This window comes from Prenolepis imparis, unplaced genomic scaffold (assembly GCF_030444845.1).
Source record: "Prenolepis imparis isolate NDT839.2.m4 unplaced genomic scaffold, iyPreImpa1.0 SCAF_7, whole genome shotgun sequence".
NCBI classification, from domain to species: Eukaryota; Metazoa; Arthropoda; class Insecta; order Hymenoptera; family Formicidae; genus Prenolepis; species Prenolepis imparis.
The window spans coordinates 15,625,227-15,635,964 of NW_028141165.1; the positions used below are offsets into that span (position 1 = coordinate 15,625,227).

Here is a 10,738-nt window from a genome sequence, read left to right on the forward strand (position 1 = left end):
TAAGCTTCCTCTATGAGGAAGCCATCATTGAAAAACCATCTTAATTAGCGAAATAAAATGGTGAGGAAGCAATGTGCAAATTTCCATTTGCAGTTTGCACAATTTTTTCCAATACTAGCAAACCCTATATATAATTAAAAAATATTTTCTTAAAAAAAATTTTTTTAAGATTTCTATGCTACTGTGTTTTGAATATTGTATAATTTGTCAATTTACAATCAAAAGAAATTGACCAATTCTCAACAAATTTAATATTAATCATGCTTTAATAATATTTTATTCAGAACTTTCAAAAAATTATTTAAATTTTAAAATAATTAAAAATTTTATAAAAAATGAACCATTTTAAAAATTCTCCCCAAATTAAATATCAATCATTCTTTAATGATATTTTCAAAAGTTCGATAAGTTCGATATTTCAAAATTTACGAAAATTAAAGCATGTACAAAGATTTTTTAAAATTGATAATTTTATATAAAAGAAAAAACTTTTACTGATACTCGTTAAATTAAATAGCAAACATCCTTTAATGATATTCCATTTAAGTAAAAATGTTTATGTAAAAATATTTGTCTGATATCTCAAAATTCACAGAAGATAAAATAACCACATAAATTTTTTAAAAATATTTTATAAAAAATTTATAAAAAATAAACTCACCAATCTTTGTTAAATTCAATACCAAATATCCTATTGGTACTTTATTCATGTAAAAAAAAATTAGTTCGATATCTCAAAATTTGCAAAAAATAAAAATGCACATTTCTTAAAAATTCAAAATTTTTAAAAAATGAATTCTTTCACCGATCATCGCCAAATTCAATACCAAACATCTTTAATGATAGTCTATTTATGTAAAAAAATTTATCCAAATATCTTAAAATTTACGGAAATTAGAGCAATCACAGACATTTATCATAAAATCTAAAATTTTATAAAAATCGAATTCTTTCACCGATTCTCGTCAAATTCAGTACCAACCATCCTTTAATAATAGTCTATTCATGTAAAAAATTTATCTCGATATCTTAAAATTTACGAAAGTTAGAGCAACCTAGACATTTCTCAAAAAATTCAAAATTTTATAAAAAATAAACCCTTTCACCGATTCTCGTCAAATTCAATACCAACAATCCTTTAATAATAGTCTATTTACATAAATAAATTTATCCCGATATCTTAAAATTTACGGAAGTTAGAGCAACTACAGACATTTTTTAAAAAATTCAAAATCTATAATAAAAAAAGGCATTTGTACCCTGAAGTGTTTGTTATATCGCTCGTATTGTTGCCGCTTTTCCGCGTACGTGATTGGCGGTCGAAATCGAGGTACGAGGCGAACTTGCTCGCGGTTATACTAATGACAGTTCGTATCGTGATAAAGGTTAAATGTGTACTGATCTCGGTATGTGTTATAATATTTCTTAAGAGCTTGTGTCGTGTCACGCAAGATTTAGTAGAAAATAATAATATATTTATAAAAAAGAAGGCATAAATAAGATGAAGCAGTGACGAATGAAAAAAAGTAAGTATATATATATATTGTGTGTAATTAATAATTAATAATTAATAATTGTGTGTAATGTTCTGCCCATATTCATGTTTATGTCGCATATGTTTCGTGTGTTCAGTCATTGTTAAATAGTGTAAAAGGAAAATATTTATTTCTTTAGATGATGATATATAAATATAAATGATATTTTTTTACCGTTAAAAGAAAATAGAGACGTTAAGATAGAGACGTTAAAGCTTCTTTTGGGCATTTTATAATGTGCACGAAACACGAAAAACTGAAAATAATATGAATATTCGTAGCTCTGTTTTATAGAAAATCAATCAAATAGAGGGGTTACGTGATCGCGTGAGTTTGCCACTCTCTTCATAGGAGGCTCTCTACGCCCGAAAGATTCGTAAGTTTCGCCGCACGGTGCGCTGGTGTGCGATTTGTCGGAAATGGATGAATGACGAATTTTGCGTTCGTTTCCGTTTTCTTTTCCGTCCTTGGACGGGTGCGGACGTATTTCTTCTGCGCTTTTATTACGCGTTTTTTTTTTGGATTAATTGTAAGTACTCTTATATTTTTTAAATTATTATGATTCTTTTATCACTATTTTACGTATTTATATTTACTTCCATTATTTTAATTCTCTTATTATTTCAATCTGGCCATAAAGTGGGCAGATACCCGGCTAATTGTAAGAGCCATGCCATAAATCAGTAGAAGAAGAAGAAAATGGCGTATATAGGCTTTGCCTGTATTTCGCCGCTTCTTTTTCTATTGATTTTGGCCCCGACGAATATATATGTACGTCTTACAGCTATTAACGGGTGAAAGAAAATTTATATTATAATTAATTTCATTTATATTTAAAAAAATAATGTGTAATAGCGCAACAAGATACGTCCGAACCCGTCTAAGGACGGCAACGAACTTCGCCGCTGTCTCGTCTACTCGCGCATCGTGTTTCGTTCTGAGAGTTTCCACGAGGAGATCCTCGCGTGCGACAATCAAGCCAGGGCGGGCGAGCCTCGAGGAGCCGCGTCTCTCATCAGGAATCACGTCATTGCGTAGTAGGTGTTCCAATTACATTCAAATACACTCTTCAAGTACACCTCGACTTAGGAGAGGTATGTTACTGTTAATATAGAGCAATAACTTTAATTAGCTACGAGATTTTTTCAATTGAAGCTTTCTTATCTCTACTCAATCTTTATCTATTTTAATATGCTACAATCATTTCGTAACAGTTGTAAGATGATGATTTTATTGGAACTAATTATTGAACTTTAAGCCTATATCTACACAAACTTGCATAAGCGTATGCATAAGAAACTTGATTGGTTTATTATGCATACATTTATGGACCAATCAATTTTCTTATGCGTATTGTAAATGTGTGTGGATATACTTTTATTGATAGTCTGACTAAGAAATGAGCATAAAATGATGACGACAGACTGTCATCGATTAAACAAGAGCTATACTAATTGTAAGTTAAAATTTTATTGTTTTCGTTCTCCATCCTGCATCGAACTCCTCTATGTGCTCTATTAAGTAAAATTCTACAATATATTAGAGAGAGCGAGAGCTAACGATTCTGACGAAGAAAGTGACACAAATATCTCCTCCAATTTTGATGAACATTGGTTATGTTATCTAACAATAAGTTAAAATTAGAGAAGAATATTTTTTTTCTTTATTCTCTTACTGTGTGAAGCAACTTTGAAAAAATCGACTTAGCGTTAGAACGATTGATTGATCATATACACTTTTCTAATAAAAATTTTTATCCTCTTATGTAACAATAATAATATCGATACCTCAATTTTAAAAAAATTGAACAAAAACAATATAGTTATCTTAAATCAATTTAAATTTCAAGCCACATTTTCTAATATGATTTTATTATTATTCTTACTTTCTCAGATAAATATAATGTTGTTTATGATTTTTAATCAAAATAGATTTTTTCTGCCTCTTAAGATAACCTCTGACTATCAAACGTGTGTTGTCTTAACATGTTTTCGGTGATTTCAGATGATACTAAGCAGCATCAAACACATCGAGAAAAGTCGTCTATATAATAATTTACTTCCTTGGTTCGGTACAGGTCTTCTCACTAGCACAGGTAACGTGATCGCCTGTCTCCACTGTAATTTTATAATTAAATTTGAATATTATCTTAAACGGTGTAAACATTTATAATTTCTTCATTTTAAACTGATAACTTATAAAAATTTTATAAAAAAATTGCTAACGTCATAATATCGAAGATTAATTTTCACTATGTACGTGTATTTTGAACTAAATAGATGTTTCAGTTTAAAGAAAAAGATATTTTCAATTAAACACCGTCACATAATAGACATTTAATAATAAATTTTAATAAATTTTTTTCTATATATGCAAATTTGTAAAGTTATAAGTTTTAATTAATCTAATTAGATAAATTTACGATGATATTTTATAAAGATTTCAAGAGAAGAAAATTTTTAAAATTATAAAAAAATGTGCGATATAAAAAAATAAATTTAAGATAAATAATATTACTTGAGAAATGCTTGCACAATTAAATATGAAACAGGGATAGTAATTATATAATATCATTAATATTTTATCGTACTATTTTGTGTTATCTTGATTTTTAATATAGATATTAAGTGGCAAACGCGACGAAAATTATTAACATCTACATTCCATTTCAATATATTAAATCAGTTTGTTGAAATCTTGATTTTGGTTTCCGTGCTCAAGTCTCAAGAATTACTAAAGCGAAAATTTTATGTAGAAACCTTCATATTGGATGAGTCCTGAAGTAATTTCAAGGTAATTTACACATTTGTATAACTTATTTTCAAGATTGAATGATATAAATTTTATGCAAACTCCTTCATTTTTAAATTATTATTAATTAATAATATACTAGAATCAATACAGAAAGATTAAATTTTAATGGAATACAGATTATAAAATATAAAAGAATAATTTTGTAATGTTCTATAAAATCTGACATTATTAAAAAATGTGAAGTAAAGTATAGTATATCTATCGACATACGCTTTAAGTATTATGTTTAATTATTATATATGTTTAACATATATATAATGTATTTGTCACATTATACACATGATTAATATAATGATCATATTTAATTTATAGGGTTAAGTTGTAGAGGCATCGAGAAAACATCAAATAAATTAAAATATGTTATTACACAAGTTCATAGTCTCGCAAAGACTTGTGGCAGATGGCAGAGTTAAGCTGTTAGATTTTAGTTTCCATGCTCAAGTGTCAAGAATTACCAAAGCCAACATTTCTTGTAGGAACCTTGTATCGGATGAGTCCTGAAGTAATTTCAAGGTAATTTACACATTTATATTACTTTACCTTCAAGATTGAATGATATAAATTATATACTTATTCTTTTTTATTTTTAAATCATTATTAATTAATAATATACTAGAATCAGTATAGAAAGATTAAATTTTACTGGAATACAGATTATAAAATTTAAAAGAGTAATTTTGTAATGTTCTATAAAATATCTGACATTATTAAAAAATGTGAACTAAAAAATAGTATTTCTATCGACATGCGCTTTATTATGGTTATAATATTTGTGAAACATAATTATTGTATATGTTTCACAAATATTATATAACATATTTATTACTTTACACACATGATTAATGTAATGGTGATATTTAATTTATAGGGTTCAGTTGTAATAACATCGAGAAAACATCAAGTGAACCAAAATATGTTATTATACAAGTTAGTCTCGCAAAGACTTGTGGCAGATGGCAAAGTTAAGCTGTCAGATTTTAGTTTCTGTGCTGAAGTCTCAAGAATTACTAAAGCGAAAATTTCTTCGTAGGAACCTTATATTGGATGAGTCCTGAAGTAATTTCAAGGTAATTTATATATTTATATTATTTTTAAGATTGAATGATATAAATTTTAAGTTTACTCCTTCATTTTTAAATCATTATTAATTAGTAATATACTAGAATCTGTATAGAAAGGTAAAATTTTATTGGAATACAGATTATAAAATATAAAAGAGTAATTTTGTAATGTTCTATAAAATATCTGACATTTTTTAAAAAAAGTGAATTATGTGATGAATTACGTGAATTAAAAGATAGTATTTCTATTGATATGTGCTGCTTTAAGTATTATGGTTAATTATATATGTCTAATAAATATATAACACATTTATTTTATTACATAATTAATGTAATAATACAATTTAATTTATAGGGTTCAGTTGTAAAGACATCGAGAAAACATCAAGTGAACCAAAATATGTTATTATATGAGTTCATAGTCTCGCAAAGACCTATGGCAGATGACAGAGTTAAGCTGTCAGATTTTAGTTTCCATGCTCAAGTGTCAAGAATTATCAAAGCCAACATTTCTTGTAGGAACTTTGTATCGGATAAATTCTTAAGTAATTTCAAGGTAATTTATACATTTGTATAACTTACTTTCAAGATTGAATGATATAAATTTAATGCGTACTACTTCATTTTTAAATCATTATTAATTAATAATACTGGAATCAGTAGAAAGATTAAATTTTAATGCAACGCAGATTATAAAATATAAAAGAGTAAAATTCGTAATGTTCTATAAAATCTGAAGAAAAATAATAAAATTATTTATGAACACATGAATTCAAATGCTCCGGAATATTTGATAGTTCTATTAATTCAGGTTGAACTGCGTGAATTATTTTTTTAAGATCAAACGAACCCAAATTATTAATAAATTGTATTCGAACAAATAATAAGTTTGTAAGGAAGAGTTCCTTGATTAAACTCTAGTACTTTCGTTTTTTTAGCTTTTGCTTCATCAATATGAATAACCTGTAAAGTAATATTAGATTAGAAAATAACATTATAATTATTATTATTGTATATTAAATTAAATGAGAATAAAAAGTATATTTATTGAAATATATTCAATTTGGTTTTATGTGAAATTTAATCCACTCAATTTCAATATTTCATACTACGATTTGAATTCTATGACGACTATTATTGTTTAAAATAAATTTAACAATTGATAGTATTGTGTTTTGCCAACAATTTTCGGACCATCAAACTCATCAATAAAACCAATAACTCTCTAAAAATGATTTTTAAATCATCTTTTTACTTTTTAAAATATTAAAAAATTTAAATATACATATATACATATATTTACAAGATATCTCACAACCATTGTATAATATTTTAGTAGTGTATTCTAGAAGTAAAATAGAGTAAAAATTTCTAATATAAAAATGTTGAAATTACAATAGTTTTTGAATTATAAACGATTAAAATTTGAATGATATAGCATAGAACTCGCATGCTTAAGCCTATAACTAAACATAGACGTCTATCGATCTGTTATCTGTTATTGATTTTTTCAAATTAGTGTGATAGCTTTTTCTGCTAATCTTATTTTGAAAATAAAATTAATAATAAATGACAAGTCGGTACGTGTGTATATGTGTAGTGCGTGTATATCATTGGCAAATTTTGATCACTTACAACTCAAAAACTGTTGCAGTCTTAACATATTTATATTAGAATTTTTTACTCTCTTTTACATCTAAACACACTAATAAAATATTATATTAAGGTGTTGAGACACCCTGTATATGTATAAATATATAACACATTTATTTTATTACATAATTAATGTCTTAATGTAATGATAATATTTAATTTATAGGATTCAGTTGTAAAGACATCGAGAAAACATCAAGTGAATCAAAATATGTTATTATACAAGTTCATAGCTTTGCAAAGACTTATGGCACATGGCAGAGTAAAGTTGACAAATTTTAGTTTCCATGCTCAAGTGTCAAGAATTATTAAAGCCAACATTCCTTGTAGGAACTTTGTATCGGATAAATTCTTAAGTAATTTCAAGGTAATTTACACATTTATATAACTTACTTTCAAGATTGAATGATATAAATTTTATGCATACCCTTTTATTTTGAAATCATTATTAATTAATAATATACTAGAATCGGTACAGAAAGATTAAATTTTAATGAAATACGGATTATAAAATATAAAAGGGTAATTTTGTAATGTTCTATAAAATCTGACATTTTTTAAAACGTGAACTAAGGGATAGTATTTCTATCGACATGCGCTTTAAGTATTATTGTTAATTATATATGTTTATTAAATATATAACACATTTATTTTATTAAATAATTAATGTAATGATAATATTTAATTTATAGGATTCGGTTGTAATAGCATCGAGAAAACATGAAGTGAACCAAAATATGTTATTACACAAATTTATAGTCTTGCAAAGACTTGTGGCACATGGCAGAGTTAAGCTGTCAAATTTTAGTTTCTATGCTCAAGTGTCAAGAATTACCAAAGCCAACATTTCTTGTAGAAACTTTGTATCGGATGAGTCCTGTAATTTCAAGGTAATTTACACATTTATATTGCTTTACCTTTAAAATTGAACGATATAAATTATATACTTATTTTTTTTTCATTTTTAAATCATTAATTAATAATATACTAGAATCAGTATAGAAAGATTAAATTTTACTGGAATACAGATTATAACATATAAAAGAGTAATTTTGTAATGTTCTATAAAGTCTGACATTATTTGAAACGTGAATTAAAGGATAGTATTTCTATCGACATATGTTTTAAGCATTATGTTTAATTTTTAGATAAGTATATAACTAAAAAAATTCTCTGTATTTCCATTTATTGGTTTTATTTTAGTTTATTTAATAATATTTAATATATTGTTATGTTAAATACAAAATATTATTTATAAATTATTTAGTTTGTGTATATATATATATATATAGTATGTATGTGTGTATATATATAGTTCTTAGTTTTACTGTAAAATAAGGAAGATAAAAAAATGAATAGAAATCTTCTCTAATATGAAAAGTGCGTGCGTAGTGCATGAAGTTCGCCTGTATAGCATTTAATGAGAAATTCGTCATTCTTTTTTTACAGAAGTCTCATAGCAACAAAGTTTCCATAACAACAAAATAAAAATTTGTGCATCTAATGTTGAGAAGTGCATCCTTATCGCAATTAATTTTTGAGCAGAAAAGAACTCGGATTTTGGTTTCTGTGTTCGAGTCTTAAGAATTACGAAAGCGAGAATTTCTTGTAAGAATCTTATATTGGATAAGTAATTTCAAGGTAATTTACACATTTATATTATTTTATTTTCAAGATTGAACGATATAAATTTTATGCTAATTTTTTTTCATTTTTAAATCATTAATTAATAATATACTAAAATTAGTAGAAAGATTAAATTTTAATGCAACACAGATTATAAAATATAAAAATATAATTTTGTAATGTTCTACAAAATCTGATATTTTTTAAAATGTGAATTAAAGAATAGTATTTCTATTGATATGCGTTTTAATTATTATGTTTAATTTTTAAATAATTTCCTGAAGTAATTTGAAGGTAATTTACACATTTATATTACTTACTTTCAAGATTGAATGATGTAAATTTTAATGATGTAAATTTTTTGTTACTCTTTTTCATTTTTAAATCATTATTAAGTAATAATATACTAGAATAGTATAGTAGAAAGATATATAGAATAATATAGTAGAAAGATTAAATTTTAATGCAACACAGATAATAAAGTATAAAAATGTAATTTTGTAATGTGCTATAAAATCTAACATTTTTTAAAATGTGAACTAAAAGATAGTATTTCTATCAACATGCGCCTTAAGTATTATGTTTAATTTTTAGATTAATTTATATTTAAAAAAATTTTCTGTATCTTATAATTTATAGGTTTTAATTGTAGTTTATTTAATAATTAAATATATTTAAATCATTCAGTTTATTTAATCATATTTAATGTTGTGTTAAATACAAAATATCTTATGAGATATTTAGTTATATATATACAGGGTGTCCCATTTTAACTTAGACACTCAGATATCTCGAAAAATGTGAAGAATACGAAAAAACATTTTGAATAAAAGTTGTTTGACTCGAAGGGGGACATAAGATGGTGCCATTTATTTGACCTTGAAAAGTCATTTGAAGGTCACGTGAAGGTCAACTTTAATTTCTTAAACGGAACCACCTATTTTTCATTGCATATTTTTATAGTTGATGTCGAGACCTTTCAAAAACACTGTAATAAAAATTAGGGATTTCTATTTAAGATTTTTATGTTGACGAGAATCGTGTTTTTCAAGATCATCCTAAGGTCAAATAAATACCATCATCTAATAGATTTTTTAAAACCCTACTTCAGTGTTAAACATTTTTCCAATAAATCAATACTTTTTAAGATTTTTAACCGTTTCCGAACTTTTTACCAGCACTGTATATAATATGTTCTAATATTTATGTATATGTTTTCTTCTATTACATTTTTAAAAAATAAATACTTTTAATAAATACTTTAAATAAAATATTTTTCAGTTGTACGAGGATATATTAAAACAAGATTTAATACTCTCTCAAATAGTTTTAAAACTATTGGAACTGGATCGATTACAGATAGTAATTACAAATTAGAGATTCAAATTGCTGATTTTGAACCAAATGATGGTTTCGAGAAAGGAGAAAATGTCGAAATAAGAGGATATGTGAAAAATTCAAGTAAATGCATTAAAAATCTTTGAAATCCGTAATAGAATATTGTATCATTTTTTATTGATTTTTATGAATTACATATTTATTTTACAGATGACATCTTTTATCTTGATGTGGAAAAAGTTTGTGACATTAAATTAAATTAATAGGAGGCCAAATATTATCATTGGCACAACTATTGCAAGGTACGAAACCGATTATTAAGAGATCTTTTCCAAAAGAAGATGGAACTTCCGATTTGCCAACTAGCAAGATTATTCGTAAATAATTTTAAAAGTTCATCATATTTTCAGTTAGATTTTTGTTTTTTATCTTTAGTTTATAATTATTTCTTAATTTGGACTGTTTAAAAATGATATTTATTATTTAATTATTTCAACGGTCTTTGCGAAGCTATCGAACTGATGAGATTTTTGACTGTAATTTGTGTAATAATATATTTTGGTTTACTTGATATTCTCTCGATGTTTCTACAACTGAACCTTATAAATTGTATAATTGTATATTATAAAATTTATATCGGCTAGCCTGTTATATATACTTCGCTTTCTGGCATAGATTTAATTAATATTAATTCTTAGTTCCGATCATTTC

General features: G+C 25.4%; 1 protein-coding gene across 4 annotated transcripts; it reads left to right on the plus strand.

The window, feature by feature from the left end:
- The first annotated feature begins 1,815 nt into the window (after positions 1 to 1,815).
- LOC145938387 (uncharacterized) lies at positions 1,816 to 8,620 on the plus strand. 4 transcript variants are annotated; one of them, XM_083041933.1, is made up of 10 exons: positions 1,816 to 2,064; positions 2,391 to 2,629; positions 3,540 to 3,630; positions 4,156 to 4,328; positions 4,662 to 4,862; positions 5,218 to 5,416; positions 5,766 to 5,966; positions 7,230 to 7,430; positions 7,756 to 7,953; positions 8,513 to 8,620. In XM_083041933.1, the coding sequence occupies exons 7-10, from the start codon at positions 5,811 to 5,813 to the stop codon at positions 8,549 to 8,551; spliced, it is 594 nt and encodes a 197-aa protein (XP_082898059.1). In that variant the 5' UTR covers positions 1,816 to 2,064; positions 2,391 to 2,629; positions 3,540 to 3,630; positions 4,156 to 4,328; positions 4,662 to 4,862; positions 5,218 to 5,416; positions 5,766 to 5,810; the 3' UTR covers positions 8,552 to 8,620. The 4 variants fall into 4 exon arrangements, with proteins under 4 accessions (XP_082898059.1, XP_082898058.1, XP_082898061.1 ...); XM_083041932.1 differs by lacking the exon at positions 1,816 to 2,064 and having other exon boundaries at positions 2,137 to 2,572; XM_083041935.1 differs by lacking the exons at positions 1,816 to 2,064; positions 2,391 to 2,629 and adding an exon at positions 2,900 to 2,991.
- Positions 8,621 to 10,738: the final 2,118 nt, after the last annotated feature.